The 24,223-nt window shown below is 32.6% G+C and overlaps 2 protein-coding genes across 2 annotated transcripts; one reads left to right on the plus strand and one right to left on the minus strand.

Moving 5' to 3' along the window:
• Positions 1 to 2,659: 2,659 nt before the first annotated feature.
• On the plus strand, positions 2,660 to 18,200 carry LOC124371762 (transcriptional regulatory protein AlgP-like). Its single transcript, XM_046830104.1, has 3 exons — positions 2,660 to 2,762; positions 16,418 to 17,019; positions 18,052 to 18,200. Exons 1-3 carry the CDS (start codon positions 2,729 to 2,731, stop codon positions 18,181 to 18,183), a joined length of 768 nt encoding a protein of 255 aa, XP_046686060.1. The 5' UTR covers positions 2,660 to 2,728; the 3' UTR covers positions 18,184 to 18,200.
• On the minus strand, positions 12,965 to 15,902 carry LOC124371761. The gene has a single exon (XM_046830103.1). The coding sequence runs from the start codon at positions 15,779 to 15,781 to the stop codon at positions 14,030 to 14,032; it is 1,752 nt and encodes a 583-aa protein (XP_046686059.1). The 5' UTR covers positions 15,782 to 15,902; the 3' UTR covers positions 12,965 to 14,029.
• Positions 18,201 to 24,223: the final 6,023 nt, after the last annotated feature.

The following is a 24,223-nucleotide window of genomic DNA, read 5'->3' on the forward strand; positions in this document are numbered from 1 at the left end:
GACAAGAGAAAATAATATAGCATTATGAATAAAGTGTGCATTATATTTTTATCATTCATTCTTAAAGTGACTTAAACACTCAATACAATATGATTTAAAATTATTCTCATTATATTATGTTGGTAGTGATGATTTATATATGAGTGTACGCAAAAAACATTAACCGGTATCTACTCTGATAAACTGTCTTAGACGAGTTTCAGCTAGTATGAACCAAATTTCAAACATTTTGAATTATATGGCATTATTCCAATAAACTTTAAGCAAATTATTCTCAAATTCCATCTCTGACACTATACTACTTTGAATAAGTCCTTTGGAGATTTGCATTTTGTGTTCTAAAAATAATTTCTATTGTTATGAGCAAAGTTTAGACAGTAGACTGATACTAAGGATAAATGACATTATACCAATTTAAATAGTTATGCTTATGGCATGTAACTAATTTTATTAGTGCTTGAGGTGTTCAGCAGTTCTTTGGTCTAACGAAAATGTCAGATCTTATAGATTATGAAATATAGCTGTAGAATCCCACTTACATTGAGGTGAAAGGTGTAAGACATTTAGGGATTTTATATGCTTTTTAATAAATATGCTTTTTGACAACAACATCGCAATGCATAATCGTTTTGATCTAAAGGTTGAATAACATGAAGAAATCATTGATTTATTTCGTTTGTTTAAAGAAAATGAATTGGTTATGACTAATAGAACATATACCGTAGTAGTACGCCACACCACGCGTCACATAACAGGCTTCACTAAGGTTGAATGGATTGATGCAAAATGTTGTCTATAGTTCATTCATTATTGATATGTCGAACAAAAAATCTTATGGCAAAGAAATATTTACATGCTCCGGCAAGCAAGGAAAACATGTATCAGTTTAAGAGAGATAGGCTTCAACGATGCTCAGTCAAATTCCATGGTTGGATATGCAACGTCATAGAAAACATTCTTGTCTACTTATGAAATAGAAAAGTGTCATATGAAACGTCTAGTCTACAGGTGAAATCTTTTTCAAAATGTCTTGCCATATAACACATTTACGTTTCGCATATTAAATTGGATTTTATATCAATATTTTAACAATAAAAGTCTATATACCAAGTTACCAAAAATTACAGTACAATATAAAAAAAAAAACAACATTGTCATTTTATTTATGAGACCTTTGAAGACAATGGTATGTTCTTGATACTTCTCTTCATTTAATATGCATGTGTGCACAGCTACATGTGTATGGCACTTCAAATTAAGGACATAATCATAATGCCTAAACAACTATTTCTACTACAGAAAATATCACTAAAATATTAAATTGTTTACCTTGGAATGTGTCTTGTAGCACTGTAGAATATAGATATTAAAGGTTCTACATCCTTACCTTACCTAAAATAAATGTTTATTAAGTAATTATCTTTGTCAAACAGGACTTTTTTTAAAATTTAAAGATGGTCTTTGTCAGGACACAAAAATAGCCATAATTTATAACTGTATTAGTTACACAGGAGACTAATAGTCCATACGAACGTGGTTTGCTGAGGTCTTGGAGATTATTTCACTGAGCTGTAAGGTCTGACGCGACGCTTGGACTGCGCCACGTAACTTTGATCGTTACTGTTATAATATTTGCTACCTATCCTCTCACTCCATATATAGCAGTCCGAGTCCTCACTTTTGCCATGCTTCAATTTAACTTTGATTCCTAACCCAATTACAACTTTACTGATCAATAGACTTTGTCATTAATAATCGCAATATAAAACGACAAATAAAACAAGATCATAATTCTTGATTCTCCTACTCAACTTATTTCTTTGAAAACCAGTGTTTTATTTAGAAGTCAAACAATCCTACGCTCTTCTTGACGAACAGAGAGTTGTTTAAAATGTTTTGGAAGTAAGTTGAAACCCCTCATCATGAAACGAGATTGTTAATGCACAGGAGTACCTAATATTGTTATTTTCAATATACTAATAATATTGACATTGAGTGTGTGTATTTGCATGTGTTATTTATTTAGTATATTTAATGTATTAATCATGTATAGATTTTTCGCATTGTCTTAAATTATGTTATTATTTTACCTATGCTACAGTACAGTTTTGTACAAACTGTAAAGAATAAAGAATTTCGGAATACTTATTGTAGTTAGTTTATAGGCTGTGTGAATCACCAACTGATACAACCCGTTGTTTACAGCTCAATAGTTAATTAATTTCTTCAGAAGTTTCATAGTTTCAGTTCCCTTTCAGTATAAATCCATTAGTTAGTTTTTTAAAGTTTTGTAAACATGCTGTACACGCTCCTTAAAATCGCATCGTTGCACAAGTTCTGTGTTTGCTCTATATTATCCTAAAATACATGCTGTAGTTTATTGTTAATAAAAGAGAGAAACTGGTAGAAAAATCCGATGACGTGAAGTTTAAGAATTATGTAGTAATATGTAATAGATAAATTCTCCTTATGTAATCAATACTGAAGGTTTAAGCATCAAATATACATTGCTTTATATAAAAAACAAATACACAATTGTCTCTAAATCGTAAATAATTTTGTTTTAAAATATAAATACAAATAATACTTTCTATAGTACTATATCAAACGACCTGGTAGATGATGATGATATCTAGATGTGTGAGCGGATGTGAGAAGTCTCCCATCGTTGTCGTTGGTGGTCATTGGTGATTTGTTTCTTTAGGCCCTTTATCTTTTTCGTGAAAATATGGGTCCGAAACCGAAACCGACGGATAAACCAGGTAAATATTTCACTTTGAGTCGTGGTATTAAATTGTAATACAATATAAGATATTAATGTAAAGCATTGAAGTGTTAATATAGCTCAAATGTGTTTTTAGTGTTATGCTCATACCAGAGTTGAGACCTTATAGCTATCCTACTATGGCCACGTGCATGCTTGTTATGAGGTTTATTTGCAGAATTTTTCATAGTTTCACGTTAGTATATCAAAAGAAATGTGTACAGTTTGTCTTTCGTTTTTCTTTTTTCATGAATATACATATATCTTTACAATACAGAATTTCAGTTATTAGGTGTACTAGTTGATTAGGTTATAACTAACATCAATGATACTTGTCAATTAAAAGTCTAAGCCTAACTGTATCATTTACTCTTCTTGTATCGGAATTGTATCAAGCTGTTGGTAAATCCAAAAGCCTGTTTCAAGTTTTTATAATTTATGTGCATGTGTGACCAAAACCTAAAGAACAGGCTATGTCAAAAATTCAGCAACTAGCCTAGGAAATTTTCTTAACCCTTCCAGAGACTGAAAATAAAAAGTTGGGTTTCCCAAATAAAAATTCCAATATATAATACTAATAGGACATTAAATTAAGATTTATTTTACTATTAACTTATACAATTTTTTGTAGAGTACCAGAAGTGGATTTGTTTTTTATATTAACCCTTTGAGTTCCAACGTCCAATTTTACTGGACGACAAAAGGTGTCTGAAAAGTGCCAACGTCCGATTTTACGGACGTTCGGGAAAAAGTCACTAAAAATTGTAACCTTTAATATTTTAAAATAATATATTGAAATGTTTGTGAAGAATCGTTCTTTTCAAAATAAATTGTTATAATACACTTCCGATCAAACTTTAAATTATGAAACCCATATAAACATATTTGGTTGCCATAGTTACCGGAAACAATACAATGGTTTCTTAAAAGTTGTATAACTTACTCATTATTGAAGATAATAATATAAATTTTTCAAGATTTACAGACAATTGCATACACTTTCCAGTGATATGAACTAAGAAAAGGATATGAATTTTTTCGGTCATAATAATATGGTTGAAAAATGAAATAAACAAATTTTTGAATTCTTTTTAGGTAAGTCCATTTTTGTTATTCCTAAATTTAGTGTTATGGCAACTTTGTTATTTAATGTTAATTAAACAGAGATTTCAGAGAAAAATAAAAAAAAAGAATCATGTTGATAGCTTATTAATACTCAAACTGTGAATTTTTTACTAAAACCTTGCAAAATGCTTGCAAAGGGGCTGGCATTTTTAGGTACACCCACTAGAAAAATACCTGGCACTTTTCAGTATACCCACTCAATAAATACTTGGCACTCAAAGGGTTAAATTTATCAAACTATATTAATAAGACCTATACATACCCATCGATATATTCAAGGAATAGTTAATTTCAACAATAACTAAGTCATCTGCACCAACTGTATACACATTTTCATATTCTTAACAAAATTATTTATAAATAGACTAACTTCGGTACTTTGGGATTATACCGACCACACCCAGACATGAATCGTTATTTCACATTTCGTTTCTACTGATTACTAGATTAGCGTAGAACAATATTTCGTCAATATAAAACAGGAATTGTCTTATCGCAAACACCTCCCCATCCTCAGACAGAGGTCAAAGTCGAGCGTCTAGTAGATAACGTGATTGCAGAGTCTCGCCGCCCGTTCAGCTGGTGCATCGCTTTGTTGTACTTCCGTGTTTTAACCTCTACATTTCTCCAAACACAAAAATTCAACAAAAACAAACATTTACCAAACTAAACTTTTTATTAAAAAAACACTCAAAACTTGTTTTTATTCTTGATCACATTCCGCCACCCAAAATGCGAGTGCCTCCGGCCATCAGCGCGGGCTTCGGCAGCACCTTCGGTGCTGCCCCGCGCTGATGTCGACGAAAGAAAAACATCCCTCGAGATAGTACCTATCAGTAAAATATCAAATTCTAGAGGGGCTAATCAGAAATATAAATTGAATTGTAATGGAAAGGCAATGATGTACCGTGCAAATCACGTGATCAGGATTCTCGAGAATGATAAGATAACAGCGACAACAATACCGATCACAATACCTGGAAATGCTTGTAAGTTTGTAATTTTGTAATTGAAGAGTTGTTTTTTCGTTGTATCATGTTTGTTTCTATAAATTTCTATTTTTGTGTTCTTCATACTGGTGTGGTCGGTATAATCCCAAAGTACCCTAACTTCTTTTAAATAAAAAAATATAGTTAGCCTAACTTATATTTAGAAAACTATACAAAATAGTACTAAAAGATGTTTTTTTTCTCGGTTTCAAGATGTTCATCACTCATTTATTGATGTTGGTTTTCTTTATTTTATAGCCTAAATGACACTTTTTTCTGTTACCTGTCTTAATTTTTTGTTTTATTAATGGTAATGGTTTCTGTATTAATTTTAAACATGTGAATAGTCTATTTCATTTATGTTGATATCAATTGATAAACCTGTCATTCAATATATAAACCATCATAGATTGTAATAAGCGTTATGAAAACCGGGCCCACTTATCTGCCTTAATTTCCCTGCTTCACACGCTATTTACAATGGTTAGCTATGTTTATAGTAATTTACATTACTATTAGTAACAATGTTGGGCAGCAGTTTAATAAGCGGCTACCACCACAATCGAATGATGGATATTCATGTTCATCTAAACTTCTAGTATCAGTAATTAATAGCAGGTTGACTTAAAATTATAAGATGGCTATATGATGCCCATAAAACAATGAAATGTACTTTTTGCGAGAAAAGAAGTTCCACTTTTTATAACTTTTGTTACTTGTCATTTCTACCCAATGAATCCTTGTATTGTTTTGTTTTGAAGGACGATAGCAATATGCATGAAACTCGTATTTTGCCATTCCGGCTGTTAAGTTTATAATTACCATGAATTACTTTGAAAATGTAACACAAAGAACAGTGTAGCATTTGTTTAATTTTAACATATTAACCTAAAGGGTAAATGTGTCCGACAGCATGTGGCACTGAAATAAAATATATCGCCATTATACTTATGGCCATTACCCAAATACCATACAAATTACTTCTCTTGGTTTGAATGTATTTGGAGCAATAAATTCTTATTGGTACTTTGGGACTATACCGACCACATCCAGACATGAATCGTTATTTGACATTTTGCTTCTACTGATTACTAGATTAGCGTAGAACAATATTTCATCATTATAAAACAGGAATTGTTAATCGCAAACCCCTCCCCATCCTGAGACAGAGGTCAAAGTCGAGCGGTCTAGTAGATAACGTGATTGCAGTCTCACCGCCTGTTCAGCTGGTGCGTCGCTTTGTTGTACTTCCGTGTTTTACCCCTACATTTCTCCAAACACAAACATTCAACAAAAACAAACATTACCAAACAAAAACTAAACTTGAAAAAAACACGCAAAACACGTTTTTATTCTTGATCACACTCTTCCACCCAAAATGCGAGTGCCTCTGGCCATCTGAATCTGGAATCTGACCCCATTAACAATTTATAATCGTTGTAATTTTGTAATTAAAGAGTTGTTTTTTCGTTCTATCATGTTTGTTTCTATAAATTTATATTTTTGTGTTCTTCATACTGGTGTGGTCGGTATAATCCCAAAGTACCTTCTTATTCAATACATTAGAAGATTTGACAATAATTAATTGTAAAGAACAATAGGCCTAATTGGAATATTTTTGTATTGGATAGTTTAGGTATTTATAATGGATAATTTGATACCCTGATGAGATTGTGATGTGGGTTATTTACCATACTGCAATTCTATATTTCCCAAAACAATTCCAACATAGTAAAATTATTTGAGTTGCAACAAAAATGCCAATGCACATGCATTATTTGTGTCACATGCTGTCCGGCACATTTATACTTAAAAATAGTAAAAGGTAACTAAAAACTATACTGCTTTGTTGTTTAGATTTAATAAAATGCACACAACCGATAGTTTTTATTCATAACTAAATTATTACTTTCATTGAACTGTAATGTAATTTGTTTGAAATACCTTTAATGTAATTCGGTTTGACATTTTGGTTTCGACAGTTTAAATAATAATAAATATTGATTCGATTGTGGTGGTTGCCACTTTTTATACTGCATCTGTAAGTTTTTTGGTTGACACTTGAGTTATGAGTTATTTTCAGAATCTTTTCTTAGCGAGGACAAAGAAATGGGTAGGGTACGATAAGCGGACCCGGTTTTTTATATCAAAATTGGTAAACCATAACCACCGATATAATCAATCGATACTGATTAATTATTTTGAACAAATAACTTAAATAATCTGTATCAACAGCTGTAAACACTTTCAAATAATACACGTAAGGTAATATTTCAATTTTACATATAAGTAAGATTTGATTATTAAAAATGGCATTCAATTTTAGAAAACTACACGACATTGCTTTGAAAGATGATAAGACATGTTTTACGCGGCTTCAACATGTTGGACTCATACCGAAAAATCCATAATGTGAAATGTGTGGGAAAGAAACAACTGTAACTGTGAGATGAGCAAATATGAGTTTTCCTACTTTTGGTTATAATAATTTGTTTCATCACTGTAAATATTAAATCCATATTTTAATTTAAAACATATGATTGTTATTGAGGACTATAGATACTTTTATATCAATTAATAGTCTAGGATTTGAGATGCGAATATTAGGTATCGATGATTACATTCTTCGATATAAAAACCAGGTCCGCTTATCGTACCCTACCTCAAAGAAACTACATTATTACAATATGAACAATTTGGCTTGGTGTAAAAATTACATACCATTATGACAATTAGTCCCAGCTTTCTGTCTCTCGAAAGGAAACGTCAGTGAAATTCAAGGTCAGATCACATGAGCCCTTGTAACGGTTATCTTCAACTTTAGTACTATTAGCAACATATATTATATAATAACCTAATCTAAATCTACTGATATCGAGTAATAACAGTAGTAGATAGGGGCAGAGTGGCCTCTTTGCCGACATTGCTTCCCTTTGGTAGCAGTAAACAATAACGATGACATTGTAATGTATTGTCATAATGAAAGTGGTTTCCACAGTAAGTCAGATAATGTCTATTCTTTGTATAATGTAGTTTTTTTAGGTCCCCAGTATGAAACTTCCAGAAAGAGTGGCCTACAGTGACCAGAGAAGCACAGTTTCTCATCTCAAAATTTAATTTTGTTTTGTTAACATTTAACAAAAAATTATATTTAGATCACTTTTACATTATATTATATTGGGTTTACATTTTGATTATGTTTATATCAGTATAAAGTTGACTATATCAATAGGTTTAAATAAGCAAATCAGTTTGTTAATATTGATATTAAAATAGTGGGTCTGATTATGGTTCTCTACCAAAATAGTTTGCAACTTAATTATTTGAGCCATGTTTTTAATTTTTTACTTAGACTAAGAGATACAGATTAAAATAGAAGATGGTCCCATGCATAAAATTTTTAAATATACCTACAGTGTAAAGAATTAGAAAATTAAAAAATTGTATAAGATTTGTTAATATAGGTTACAACAATTGATTTGCTTACATTTTGTTACTGCACAGATAATTTGTTTCTAAATAAAAGAACATGACTTTAATCTGGCTATTGAATGTGTAAGCTTCTAGAAATAGAAACATGTAAAACTGCCCAATTTCATTGTGCTGATTCTCAGTAAACCACAGTTTTGTGATGTGTCTGAAGATGATAGCCTCGCTATTGAAAGGCCTCACAAAACAAATAAAAGTTTTAAATATTGGTTTTATGTTTTTCATGTAATTTCACAGTTAGTAAGTGGCTAGCAGTCAATAGGGAACAGCGAACCTTCTTTTCACTCAACAGAATCCAGGCTGGCTTTCTGACACTTAATTTTCATATTTCTTACTCTAAGGATTGCCTAATGCACTTATAGGCTCTATGAAAGAAGTTTAAGCTATCCCAATTCTGAATTGTTCTATATTAGATTTACAGATATTCTTTCTAAGAACAAATATCAAGTATACAAACAAGGACAGCGAGTTGGGTGGCCCATGAAGAAGGTGGTCCTTTTAAGGATTTTAAAATTATCTATGATGATTTTATGGTGTGGCAGGCGATACATTTTTCAGACATAAGTTACGTGTTTGACTAGTACCACTGTTCCTCCGTTCTATAAATGTTGTATTTTGATGTAAAAACAAATTGTAGAACAGAGTACAATTTATATTTATTAGTGTATCAATGTTGATGTTTAACCCTATAAGTGGCGGTCATTTGTGGTCTCAGTGGCAGGCCGTTTTTGGGCAAATTGCCGTGATCGATAAACTTGTTTTTAGAAAATATTATCTAAGTGATAACCTAGCAACATTATATATTTTTGTTTTCCTTATAAACTATAGAAAAAGAATAAATATAATATTTGGTGCCTTGCCATTATTTTCAGATTAATATCATTGTAGATGTGTAAAAGATTTTTTTTAGAAAAAATAATTTTTAAGTTCTACTGTCCATCACTTTGAAACTACTGGAGCTACAAAATAATGTCAAATTCACAGAATATACACAATTTTATTCTAAACAAATTACTTCTTATACATTTTTTTCTATTTACAAGAACAAAAAAGTTAGGTGGGAAAAGCTAAATCTATGTATAGACTGGTTTTTTTTACTCCCGAGTCACTAGAAGGGGCTTGTCTTTTCCTCCCAGTAGTGTAGGGCCTATAATAGTATAATAGTGGCTTAGTTTGTCATAGCACAGTATATTTTGTAAATATAAAACAGGAATTGTCTTATCGCAAACCCCTCCCCATCCTCAGACAGAGGTCAAAGTCAAGCGATCTAGTAGATAACGTGACTACAGATTCTCGCTGCCCGTTCAGCTGGTGCGCCGCATTCTTGTACTTTTCGTGCCGAAGTGTCTGTCGAGTGCGTCGCTTTGTTGTACTTCCGTGTTTTGCTGTGTGTGTAATAGATTAGTGATGGGTGACACTATGAGAATTTGGGATTTACCCAGGAGCGAAGAGGGGGCCATTCGTTTTTTACAAGATCATGACTATTTGCCTACATCTAAAATATGCGTTGCGGTCGGCAGTTGCTGCTGAAGGCGGAAATCCACTAGACTCACTCATCCTTGATATTGCTGCTTTCTGGGCGTCACAGGAAACTCATTAACAATTAATAATCATTGTAAGTTTGTAATTGAAGAGTTGCTTTTTCGTTCTATAATGTTTTTTTTATATAAATTTATTTGTTTGTGTTCCTCATACTGGTGTAGTCGGTATAATCCCAAAGTACCTCAACATTTTCCATGATCAACGAATAACCTAAATATTTACTGGTAACACAAACGCGATAAACAATAATATACTGACAATAACAGTACGCAAAGTCGCCAAACAAAACAGTGACGAGACGAGTAGACAGCTGTTCTCTCGTCTGCCGCCAGGTCAAACGAAAACCGTTGGAATCATTTAAGCCAGCAAACATTAGTAACATGAATACACACTATACTATATGATATGTATAGGAAATTTCATGGAGAATACGATAGTTCAAACTAGGCCTAAAAATAATGGACGGTTGCGGAGCAACGGCGCTTGCCACTTCGCGGTGGCGTGAATCATACGTCTCAGACGGCGCTTGCCACTTAGAGGGTTAAATGGACAGTTGTAGCGGTTACATGCATAATACGTAATGTTTGACAAGGTCCCAGATTCTAGTCCCAAGCAGTTCAAAAAATTGAAAAGAGACCGGAATCTGGTCCAAAGCAGCAGGAGGGTTAATTTTGTTTAGAATTTCTTTACTTTTCATATAGTATATCTAAAAAAATCTCAAAATACTGCATACATAGAATTTTAATTCAAACTCAGTTGTAAACACATTTTTTACTAACTCATTAATAATATATTTAATCTTTTTGTCATAAAAATATTTATTGTTTTTTTTATACTATCGCAAAAAAAATTACGAAAATATCCCAAATGGGATTACATAGCATAATTGCAACAGCATTCAAAGGGTTAAGAAAGACATGTCTAAGACATCTTTCCTTTAATCTAAGTTGAATATATTTAGCCTAACTGAAACCTTATTGCAAGACGGTTCAGCCAAATGATGACTAATAAAAGGGAATCTCTTTGAATTACCATTGAAAAATAATTTATTTCTGATGGCTGTAATTAAAAACATATCATTGGATCACTAGTTTTTGTTAACCATACTACTGAGCTCATGGCAGCTTGTACGGGCCCAGTAATGTAATTAATACTTATCTAATTTATTATGGTATACAATTATACTTGGTTATTAAATTTTAAAATCGCAATTACGAATTTTTACATGTGAATTTGAGTTCTTATACTGTTTAAGTAATTTCTATGTAAAATAATTTAGTATGGTGACTATGACTTCTTTTCTCTCATTGGTACATTAAACAAAACATATTTGTGTAGGAAAACTTATATGTTAACCCATACAAGCTCAATTTCTTAGTAACTAGTGAGACTTAGTATTAATTAAATGAGATAATATCTCCAAGGAAAAACAGCAGACACATGTTAGTTAAATAACCTAAATTGTCCTCTGAATACAGTTATTTTATACTCATTTGATTGATCACAAAATGAAATATTTTTCTTAATTAGACCATTGGACATTTCATAAATTAAATCACAGTAGCCATGTGATGACGATTTTAAGGGAATCTCTTTGAATTTTACCATGAAAAATAACAAATTTGTTCTGATGGTTACTTTATAATGTATGGTAGTAAAATTCATTGTAATAATTTTTGTATTGAGAACATAAAGTATTCCACATATTATGGTTTGTATTGTACTTTTTTAGCCCATATGTATTTTTTATTTATAGGTGTAAGTAATAAAAGGTCGAAATAGCACAGCAATTTCATATAATTTAAACCATAACCAATTAATTAATATGTAGAATTTTAAGCAGGACTAAAATAACAATGGTATTAAGGAAGCACGAGAAAACTAGTATAAAGGTGGTGAATCCAGTAGTTTTACCACTCTATAGTAGCCAAGTGATGTTATCAAGGGAATCTCTTTGATTATTACAATGAAAATTCTTTTAATTTCTGATGGCTGCTAAATGAATAAGTTTACAAGTTGTATGCTGCATTCTTTACTTTGTTATTTTGCAAAGACCCCAGTATTAAAAATTTACTTGAAATCTTTTTCTAAAATGCGAAAAGATCAATATATCTTGAAATTCAATTCAGTTGATATATTTTAAAATCATAGGAATTGAAGAATTTTATGATGTAACCCTTTAAATGCCATGAGCACTGTGGCCTTCTCAGTTTTTATCATCCTGAACGGTGGTACGCTCTTGGGCTTTATGGTATTATATAAAAATGGGTACCTCAGTATTATTTATAGTTCAGAGTAATTTCATGTCTATGATGTCTATTCTGGAGTCTCTGCTGTACCTTAATGAGCTGTCAGCATTCATATGTAAAGTAAAAATCCTTATGTATGCTGGTGATACTTCCAAAGTGGCTTCTACCAAGGCCGCACTATACACCAGGCCGGAGCCATCCAGCTGTGACGTCACAGTAGAAGCCGTACCGGCTTGGAGCAGCCGTTACATTCAATGCAAAATACGCAACTTACAACCTGTCATTTGACAGCTTAAAATCTGGAGTAAAATTATGTATGTTATATCAAATTAAAGCTTACATCATCCTCTTTAAATCTGTGGCAATATTGTCTTATTTCGGCATGAATAAAAATAATAAAATTGAGTTGAAAGACATGTACTAAAATTAGAACATTTCACTTCATGCTGTTTATAAAGCTACTTGATGGCTTAAACTATCAAAAGACTTATTAATTTGTTTCAATATTGGGAAGTTGGGGTATAAATGAAGATTAAAAGTGAGTTCAAAAACTTATTTTAATTTATAAAAGTATGCTTATTTTGAGTAGGTATTCACAAGTTGCAAAGGTAAAAATGACATATTAGTAAAACAGTGTATGTAGGTATCATCAGATATTACAAAGAATTATAAATACCAAATAAACATAAACAATACTTGTTACTTGTTAGAATAAAAATTTACAAATTCAATTTTGTTTAGTGTTTTGTACATTTTAGTTTGAACTTAACTTAGAAACTTTTCTCTTTTTGTTATATTTTGTTTTTAAACTACAATTCTTTTCAGACTGTTTTCTTTTCATTGAATCAGTTGCTGATCTGGAGTAATTATTCAAAAGAATATTACAAAATGAAAAAATGAATTGTACTGTAAGTTTACTTTTTTCTACATTACAACTGTTACACTTTTCATTCTCATTTAAGGCCAAAAATTCTAAGATAGTCTGTTTTAATACTGCTCTCTGATTATTTCTCAGAAGAAATTTACTTTCATATCTATCAGATAAACAAACTTTAAAAACTTTAAAAGATATAACAATAACCTGCATAATGAAATCAGAGGGGTATTTCAAGGCACCCCTATCAATTAAGTTAAAGTAAACATTATCCTTCCGTAAAGGACCGATAGAACAATTTGAGTCAGAACCAAGGGTTAACAATTCTTTGCACGATTTACATGATATATTCTTTAAAATAATATGGCTTACATAACCACCAATATATACTAAACTTAACATATCATTCTCTGTAACTATAACTTCATTCAGATCTACTTGAAACTCGTCAAAAACTGGATTAACAATTTCTTTTTCACATTTCTCTAAATCATCGTTCTGAGAGAATATATCTGATATACATATTTCAGAATGTTTTGCAGAGTATAATTTAATGAGACTTAATATTTTCAACTTTTTTTCAGATTGTATTACCTGATTTACTGAAATGTTATAGCAGGCCCCACTCATTTGCCTAAATTGGCCAAAACGTGCTTCCAAACTATCTGTTTGAAATTTTCCTAGTAAGATGTAGGACAATTTTAGGTTCTTAGTTAAGAATTCGACTATTTCTAACAGAGTTTTTGTCGTATGTAACAAAGCTTCTTGAGTTTCTTTAGATAATTTACCATTCCTACTACCTACTTTTTCTCCTTGAATCTCTATCTCATTCCACTTAACTAACCATGAACAAAATTTTTCTAAATATAAACTGGTTTTGTCTGTCATTGAGTTAATTGGCTTGTAATATTCATCATTAAATCTTACCCATTTATAAGCTTGTTTTACATTCACAACTTTCCACCATTTTAAAATGATGTCCATGAAATAAGCAGTACTAGAGTTTATATCGGTATTTTTTAGAGCTGCAATGTTTTTTTTCGTCAAATAATTTACAACAAAGTAAAACATTTTGCCTTTCTATCGAAGTGGGATAGAGAACTTTCAGAGACAGAGCAGGTGCTAATTTTACATTTTCATTTTGTTCTTTCTTGTGTAACATTTTCAAGTCAGATACACATGCAGTTTGTTTAATATTATAATTGTCGAAATTTGGAAACGTAAATGTCTGTTTGCTATCACATTGATTCAGCCAATTGTTCCTTATACATTTAAATAAATGGACTGGATCAAAAAGAGTATATATATTTTGTGACTCACAGTATGGGTTAGAAAATTTAGACATCAACTGGCCATTACAAAATCGCACAAACATATTTCTGTTTACTTTATTGTTATCGGATATTAAACATGTTATTCTAAAACCTAAGTCAGTGAGTAATTTTATAACTTGATTAGTTAGGCTGAACAAAGTATCTGTATTCAAGTTTTTGACAGGAAACAGACCTACGATTTCTTTATATTTTGACAAAATAGAAGTTATCATAAAAACTTGTATAGTACTCGCAAGTTCAAGCTTATCGTCGTTTAGAACCAACCCCTCTATTTTACCTGCACAGTATTTAACTTGTGGTTTTACATAAATTTCATCAAGTAAAAGACAGCATACTTTTTCACTATCATTAAGAAGGCTTGCTTTCTTACATAAGTAATTAATGTGCCCAGATTCTAATCCAGTGTTGTTCAGCCCTAACTTAAGCGTGTACTTACTAAGATATTTTGGGTGTGGCATAGTGAATATCTTTGCCGCTCGTATGTAATTATAAGCAGCAGGATAAGCAAACAATACAGTAGCAAACCACAGAAGAGTATTTATACAATAGCTAACTTTTTCCTTAAAAGTCAGATTAATCTGTTCCTTAAAAAACATCAGTCTCGTTGTGGTTTTTGTGTTGTCAGCATGTTCTGTAATTAAAATGTCAATTGAGTTATTTATTATTTTAATGTGTTCTTCTGTTGTGCTATTTTCTGTAACAAAATCAACATTTTCTTCAAATACACAATTCAACAGAAACGTAAGTTTTTCCCAAGAGTTTAAAATATTTAAACCACCTAAAATTCTTGCAACCTTAGGATGAGTATTTATCACAATATTATTACAATAAACAGTGCAAGAAAGACATTCACTAATACTGATACACTTAGATACTTTCAAGTTACCCTTGCTTTTTATAGACACATTGAAAAATTGTACACTATCCTTAGATTGATATAAAAATACATCGTTTTTTAATAAATCACAACTCTTGTCATATTTATTTATTATTTCCTTAATACTAATAATAATATCTAAAGCTGCCAATTTTTCTTTTTTTCCCTCTTGACGTTTCAAAATTTCATTTTCTCTTGTTTCCGGGGTTTTTCTTAGCTGGGGCAAGTTTACTGACAAATACGAAGGCTGATTCTTAAAAATAGTTGGCACAGCATCCGGCGTAAGTTTTACTCGGTCTCTTTTTACTGTCAATACACTTCCGTCCGGCCTAGTTACTGAGTCTTCTCTTACAAGATAACGTTCATCAAAGTGTTTGATGCATACTACCGAGCTCTTACTTGGTACAAAGTCTTTTCTATGAATGGAACGAAGCCATTGTTGCCTAAACTTAACATCATTAGGGAATTTAAAAACTGCAATCCTACTGTCATCTTTGTAATTGCTGTCACATCCAGGTACACAGCAGGAAGTAGGCATATTTAATATTCACAGTTGTGTATTAAAATCTAACGATACGATCAATTTAGATATTTTGATACATTTTTACCTTCATACTTACACACTGTCAACTTAATAAGCACTAGGTGTATGTGGTTTAACAAGCGAAATAATATAACAGTTGCGACACTACACATATCATCCAAACTAGGAATAAATAACCACAGTCACTTAATCACGTGCAAGCGCAGGGTGGAATGGTTGGTGTTGCCTTGAGCTACTCAGCCAGTGCGCCGTGCGGCTTGTTTCAGCTGATGCGGCCGGCCACTGCGATGACGTGGCGCGCTAAGTGGAGGGGGTGACTCCGGCCTGGTGTATAGTGCGGCCTTGCTTCTACAAATAATAAAAGATCTCTTCCGCAAACATTACTTCAAAATATGCAAGAACTAAACTTCTGAGAAGTTTGAAGCAAACGGCTTAAAACTCAATCCCTTGTTTCACTTAGATTTCATTAAAACCATTACAAGACTCTTAAGGCAAACAAAATATATTCCATCTCATTTTAATTCTGTAAGTTATTCAAATGTTCTTGAATTGATTATTGATGATGCTTTTCTGTGGGTCCAATTATTGTATGTTATGTCAAAGTAAGTGTTAATATTACCTTTTTTCCAGCAGGTGAAAAGAAGCCTGCTGGTGAAAAGAAGCCAGCAGCTGAGAAGAAACCAGCGGAGAAGAAGCCAGCGTCTGCACCTGCAGCAGGAGCTTCTACATCTGGAGCAGCAAAGGCTGCTGCAGCTCCCAAACCCAAGGCTGCAGCCGCAGCACCTAAACCTGGCTCATCCAAGACACCTGCCCCGGCACCTAAGGCAGCCCAGGCTTCGGCCAAGGCAGCTGCCGCTGCCGCTTCAAAGGCAGCTAAACCTGCAGCTGCAGCAGGCAAACCTGCTGCAGCTGGGGGTAAAGCTGCCAAACCAGCGGCTGGTGCTAAGGCAGCCAAGCCTGCTGCAGCAGCAGCTGGTGCGAAGCCTGCTGCCAAAAAGGCCCCTGCTGGAAAAGCCGCGGCCAAGGCTGGAGCCAAACCGGCTGGCAAACCAGCAACCAAGGCTGGTGGAAAGGCTACTGGAAAACCGGCTGCCAAGAAAGCCACATCAAAACCAGCTGCCAAAAAAATTGAGAAACCAAAACGGGATGTCGCACCCAAATCTCAAAAAGGAGGCAAAGTGGTTAAGAAACCAGCAGCTCCCATCAAGAGAGCCTTAAAAGTAAAGACAAAGGTTAGTTAGTTCATGATTTCCATAATTTTAATTGTTTTGTTAAGTAGATTTTCTTAAATCTCAAGTTAAAGATTAACTCTGAATTTATGGCTTTAACTCTTAAAATTGCTAGTATATGCAAATTAAGAGTAGACAGCCAGGATGATGTATCTAAATGGATACATACTGCAAAGATGTGAACAACTTTTTATGCATTAAATATTGTTTACTTTATTCATACAGCTACTTAAATACATGAAGTTTCCTTACTTCTAAATCTAGTACTAACTATTAGTCTTTGATATTAATAAAACACTGTGTTGAACAATTAAGGAAACAATTTAAAAATGTGAAAACTATAATCACATAAATGTAGCTTTGTAATAATGAACAATGCAAATCGTACTTTCATGTTTTCTATGATTAATTCGATTTTCTGTAAGATCAACACCATTTAAAAACTAATTTTATTTTCATATTATTAAAAAAAAAAAAAAAATTAATGAGTTACTTCAACAACTGCTATGAAAGAAAAAAAAAACAAAATATTTTTTCCTTGTTGTACAGTTTTTTTTTTAAGTTAAATGATAAAATTAGTTAAATTGTTTTATATGCATCTGGTTAGTTAGTCAAACCAACTCACCATCTGTATGTACAAAACTGTCAGTAAACATTGAATTCCTTCTTAGATTTTTTTACATTAAGGAAATTGCATGATTGGATATAACATGTAGTAAGTTTGTTCTCTAAACTGGCTGTGATGGTACTTAAAGAGAGAATATGCTGTAACATAATGATAGCTGAAATTTGTGTTTAAAGAGATGCAACTACATGGAAAAAGCTTGACAGGTGAGCTTCTACTTATTCTCTCTTTGAGTGCCAGAGCCAGTGTAGGAGACTAAACTTTACTGGTGAACACCTGGCTAAGAAGATATGTAGTGACAGAATTAAAATTGTACTATGTCTCCATGGAAATAAAATGTTTTAGTTATATTGAATGTGAAGGTAACATAAATATCAATTTGTCACTTATATTAATTTTGTTATCTATAGGTAATCAAAGGAGCTTTTGGAAAGAGAGTACGAAAGATCAGGACGTCAGTTCACTTCCGACGACCCAAGACGTTTGAACCCCCCAGGAATCCTAAGTACCCCAGGAAGTCTGTGCCTAGGAGAAACCGGTAAGACTTTGTATTTGTTAAAGTTTATGCAAGAATACATTTCTCTTTGGCTAACTGGTAGATTCATTTTTAACCCTTTTAAGGCCAAGCAAATAAAAATAAATGTTATTAAAAAGCCAAGGATCAATGCATGAAGGCAATGTTCAGAGCCAGCAGATATATAAGAAAACTGATGCTCTATGGCCAGCTTCAATTTGCTACTTTTACATGCATTTACAAAACACATTGTAACTCAGGCAAAACATGCTCTAACTTAGTAATGTTTGGTATTATTTTTAAGCTGATATACTAAGCAATATTTCTAGTATAAAATTATACTTGACCATGTAATTATATGATGTGTATATTTTGTTAAGTTTAGATTTTTTTAAATTTTATATTTATTTATTAAGTTTGGACTAAAATAAGTAGGACACAAAATTATGTTTAGGTATATTTATTACTAAATTTCGATTTTATACTCTATTTTGTGTAATTGGTAAAAATTTTAAGGGATTTGGACAATAAATAAGGATTTTATGTCACTTTAAAAATAATTCGTCCGAAAACATTTTACAGGTTTGGCGACATAGTTGTGTACAGTTAATCACATTTATACAACTGATAAAAAAAACAAGAATACACACACCCATGCATATATAGAACATGTTAAAGCTGATATACTGAGCAATATTTATAGTATAATTATACTTGACCATATAAATTTATAATGTTAATTTTTTTTAAATTTATAATTCTTTTATTTAATTTTTTTAAGTTTAGACTGAAATAAGTAAGATAAAAATCATGTTTAGGTAATTTTATTACTAAATTTTGATTTTATACAATTTTTTGTATAATTAATAAATATTTGAAGGGATTTGCACAATAAATAAGGATTTTATGTCACTTTATAAATAATTTGTCCGAACACATTTTAAGGTTTAGTGACATACTTATGTATAGTTAATAAAATTTGTACAACTGATTGAAAAACAAGAAAACACACCCATGCATATATAGAATATATTTTAATGATACTTACCGTAATAACTGGAAAAATCCATATATAGGCCTAGCCTAGTTTTCTTTTTGTAAAATTAAAGATTGTTTGTTGTTCATATTTACAAGACTTTGCAATTACAGAGTTACATATAAAAAGGGACAATTTTTAGTTTCATGTATCACATATCACATTAAGAGTAATCTATACAATACACCTAGCCTACATATGTACACTTTAGCTTAAACCTTTCTCAACTACACACACTTATGACTTTGAAAGCACTCTGCATGCACACCTTGTTTGCAGCGTAAACACATTGTCCGTGTCCTCCTTCTCACCCTTCAGCCATCTGCATTTCTTTTTTTGCAACAAACTGCACAATGTTTCTCCTGTCTTGTCAGGAATTTTATTGAGACCAAATCCTCCAACAGGACTGTCACCTCCACCAATTAGATTTGCAGGCATATCTTTTTGTGGAAAGCCAATCTTCAGACAGACTCTCAATTGCTGATATAGTAAAATTAAGTCTAGTCAATTGGTTTACCGGTGCAATTATTGTTATACAATATATAGGCATTCAGTACCATACGGGAAATGATGTTGAAAGTGACTTTTTTCCAGTATTTACATGTACGCCGCTAGTCTAAGTATGAGTATAGCATTTGATCAGCTGTATCAATACCACCCATGTTTTGGTTGTACTGGTCTTTTAATCTTTGGTTTTTTCTTTATAATTACTTTATTTCTCTTAATTTTACTCCTTTGGACATTGCTAGCCTCTGAGTTAGTGGATATGAGTACTACCTGCGATTTTTGAGTTGCCTTCTCTCTGTAGGCTAGTCCTAACAATTCAGCACTTCTCATATACTTTTTCTCCCCAACTTTGTATTTCCCCAAAAATTCAGTTGGTACTCCAAAGTCTATTTTTTCTAATTGTTTCCGGTGACAAATGTCTCTTTAGAATAAAGATAATCTGCAAGAGGGATGTTTGTAAAGAAATTGTCCAGGTATATAAATGATGTCCTTTATGTAAATAATTCCCCATTTCTAGTAGCCTAACAACTACAACATGAGCAAGAACCTTTTTTATTAATTTCTGCACTTTTCAGATTCATTTTTTTGCCCCTTTATATAACAGTGAAACCCTAAACAATAATGAGTCACTGCATCACATAGTACCCAGAGCTTAATACCCCACTTATGATGTTTTTTTTTTGGCAAATATTTGCAATAAATTGGGTAAGGTTTTTTTGTTCCGATTAGAGATTCGTCAATAGATATGTCCTGGTTTGGGCTGTAATACTGTCTAAACACTCTATTTGTATGGTCTATTAGAGGTTGAAATCTCGCACAAGGATCGTATTCGGGTGTACCATGTTTCAGCTAGAGTGTTGTTGTTAACAGTGTGGAAGAATTTTAAGATTAACTCGAACCTATTTCTGCTAAACATTTTTCCGAACCAAGATGACTGTTGGGAAGATGAAACTAGACCAATAACTATCAATTGTTGGCTTTTTGATAATGCCCCATATTTAGGATTACAGCTAAAAAAGCTTTCATTTCTATGAAAGACACTTTTTTTCCAATTGTTTAAATAGGCTTGTGTATGATTTAATATGTATGCATCAGCATATCTGTTAGTTTCTTTCACAAAAGTCGCAATAAGGTTTGTTGAAACAAAAAAGTTGTAAGTACTCAATAGGCTTAGACTCCGGTGGGGGGCAATGTTTTGGACCTGGGAGTCCATGGAAAGAAAATTGGTGAGCATGACCAGGGTCATTACCTTCCTCTACATCAACCCACACTCTTGTATGAGGTGGTGTACGATTCCTATTACTGGTAGGCCTACCTCTTCTCCTACTCCTATTAGGTGGTGTGACTAGGCCTAGGCTATTGTTACAGTTTAACTCAGGTTTGGTTTTTGAAGTGAGGGCTGTTGGTTTAAATCTTCATCTGAGGAATCAGATGACAAATCAAGGGGATCAGGTCTATCTGGCCTAAAGAACTGTCTTTTATTCCCTGAAGGTCCAGGACGACCATATTCAACAGGATCAAATGTAGGGTCCTCATCAGTATCAATCTATGAAATCATCTGTATCAGTCTCGTCTGAACTTGAATCTGAGATGTCATTGTCAATAACGTGTTACCTGCCACGATTAGACTGTTTAGTATAGTATTTTCACTGGCAGGTGACACACATCTTTGTTTCTTACTCATTTTTACAAACAAAAACATGCAAATAAATTAAACAAAACATGCAAATAAAGCAAACAAAACTACCAAACAACATCTTACGTCTTTTTGACACTCAGAAATAATAGGTTAACACAAGCCAACTCACTACAGAAGTAGGGTTAAACATCTATTACGTCTTCATTATGTAAACGATCTTCTTCACTCACGAAACTTTAGAAAACTCATGCCATAATATAATCGGCACAATATATTCATTTTACGTATATAGAATAACAAACTCAGAAGACTATTACTTGATTGTCGTTCTTACAGCAGACGTCAACAGACAGAACTGAAAATAGCGCGGCAATTCACAGCTGCATTAAACACAGCCAACAGAATATCGCCGATGTTCAACAGCTGACACAATAAAAAAAAAATGACAGTTCCCGATTATTTGAATAGAATGAATATAAACTATGACTCTTCCTTTTTCATTAAAAGGAAATTTGATTTCAAATAGTTGAAAATTAAAAACGTCCTACATAAAAATGTATGACACCGATAGATCGGTGCGTGGCCGTTTCGGAATAGAAAAGCCGGCACCGATAGATCGGTGCGTGGCCGTTTTCATAGTTAAATTGCAACACCGATAATTCGGTGCATGGCCGTTTTGAAAACGTAAATCGGGACACCGATATATCGGTGCCTGGCCTTATAAGGGTTAAATCAGGTTCTTTATTTGGATCAGGTGAGGAACCATGTCAATTGAGATATAAAAATGTGTGTAGTTGTGTGATAATGTCAAAATTAATTTAATTTAGTGTTAAAAAATGTAATGCTTAAAAATTCTAGCTAATCTTAGAGATATCATGACTGGTTAAGAATATTATTGCCAGCTCAACGTTAGAAATGTCTGAGGGTGAATCAAATATTAATTGTACTACATGCATACAATTGCTAATTGGTTGTAGCTGTGAAATTGGTTTATCAGCTACGAAAGCGAAGTATACCTATTCAGAATGCAATTCTGGTTTGCCGTGACAGCATTTGGCCACTCTCAAGAAAAACTAAGACCAAATTCAGTGGGAAACAGTAGAATATGCACCATACATTACTGGTCTGTTGCCGTGAGACTTAACAAAAGAGATCATTCACAGTATAAAGATAAGCCAGTCATGTTGACAAATCCACCAATAGGGGACAATTTGTAAGAATTAAAAGACATTACAACAAGAAAATGCCACTTGTCAATTTTAATCGTAGACAACAATAAAAATTTGTGAGATGGCAAGAATATTTAGTTTCTTATTACTGTTATAGTTTTCCAGATACCTTCAGGAACTCATTTGTATAAGGTTTAACTTATATTTAGAATAGAAAGCGTTAAGCTCAATACTGAATCTCTACCTAAGTAACTTACAACAAGCACTCAGTAGATCCAGGTTACTTTCCAGTAGCTTGGAGGGATACGAGTGCAACATCAAAGTACTTGGTACTTCAGAGGTGTTTGTTTGCTTTGGTGAACAAGAAATGGAGAACCAATACATTTTAAATTTAGTGATAGTTAAAGTTTTGAAGAACATAATATATCACTAATTGTTAATTGGAAGTAACAATGTTCTTATAATGGTTGATAATTTTCTACTTTTACTAATAATGTTTATGGAAAGTGAAGGTTTTTGATAATAACACAATAATTTATTAAAATATGTGCTATTTATTCAATCACTACAAATGTGTCCTGTAATTAAAATGTACTTAGGTTTGAACATATGGCTAATGGTCCCACATGCTCATGTATACAGGGTGAGGCAGACCACCCATCTGTGATGATGTGATATTTTGTACCACTCTTTTTACAAGAAACAAATTAAAACTGTTTCGAAATGATCAGTAGAACCTTAATCAAATGAGGTACTTTACTGTTTGACATACGTTTAACTTTTGAAAATCATAAATGATCCCTACCCTCCCTCCCCCCAAAGTGCCATTTTGAGTGTTTAACCCTTTCCGCTCGGATGGGCAGCAGTGCTGACCATATATGGCTTCTCGTAGGCTCGTATTATTTTATTGCGTACTGTCCACTCAGATCGGATGGGTAGCGGTGCTGTCCACTATGGCGGCTGCGTGCACACAGCAGCCATGTCATGGTTGTGTCCCCACCAGCTCGGATTTATTTTCGCCGCGTCATTGATACTGTGCCTTTTAAAAAGTTAAATGGATTTAAAGGTCCAAAGGTAAATAATAATGTAGTCGAAAAGTATTACAATGGAAATGTTATATTTCTATAAACTAACATGAGTTACAATGAGTATTAATAATGTGACGGTAAATAATTATAACATGATAAAAATAAAATTTTACTGCTTATTATTGTTCCGAATACAAATTTAACTCAGGCTAGTTGTCATCTTGTTGTTGAAATATCTGAGTTGAATGGTATTTTTCAAAACAAACACCGATGTGAAGACCGGGCTCATTTTCACAAGTTTTGCAATAAAAACTTCACTCTTTTCCTGGTGCCGCCTTGTGCTCTGCTGCTATACACGACGCAATTCTTCACTTTTCTACCTTGAAGAGGATATGGTAGATGAAGTTTCCCATTTAGTTGGGAAATGTCTTGTAATTGGGATGGTCTTCCTTTTTTATTTGTGTTCCTTACATCGCCAACAAGCTCTAATACCAGTAATTAATAATAATACCAGTAAAACTAGGTATTGATACTGATCTCGTATTTACACTGATATCTACAAAACTTCATTTACACTAATATTTAATAAAATTGCACAATACTAAGAATAATAAACAATCCGTTCTAATAATGCGTGTAGGTTAATTCACTAGTAACAATGTGGTTAAAAGCGCGCTAAAACGAAAGCC

This window comes from Homalodisca vitripennis, unplaced genomic scaffold (assembly GCF_021130785.1).
Source record: "Homalodisca vitripennis isolate AUS2020 unplaced genomic scaffold, UT_GWSS_2.1 ScUCBcl_1952;HRSCAF=6223, whole genome shotgun sequence".
NCBI classification, from domain to species: domain Eukaryota; kingdom Metazoa; phylum Arthropoda; class Insecta; order Hemiptera; family Cicadellidae; genus Homalodisca; species Homalodisca vitripennis.

Bases quoted from the DNA above. Each gene is read 5' to 3' on its own strand.
- LOC124371762 (XM_046830104.1), top strand. From the start codon at position 2,729: ATGGGTCCGAAACCGAAACCGACGGATAAACCAG. The intron at 2,763-16,417 runs GTAAATATTTCA...CCTTTTTTCCAG, and splicing joins GAAACCGACGGATAAACCAG to CAGGTGAAAAGAAGCCTGCT. The intron at 17,020-18,051 runs GTTAGTTAGTTC...TGTTATCTATAG, and splicing joins CCTTAAAAGTAAAGACAAAG to GTAATCAAAGGAGCTTTTGG.
- LOC124371761 (XM_046830103.1), bottom strand. From the start codon at position 15,781: ATGCCTACTTCCTGCTGTGTACCTGGATGTGACAGCAATTACAAAGAT.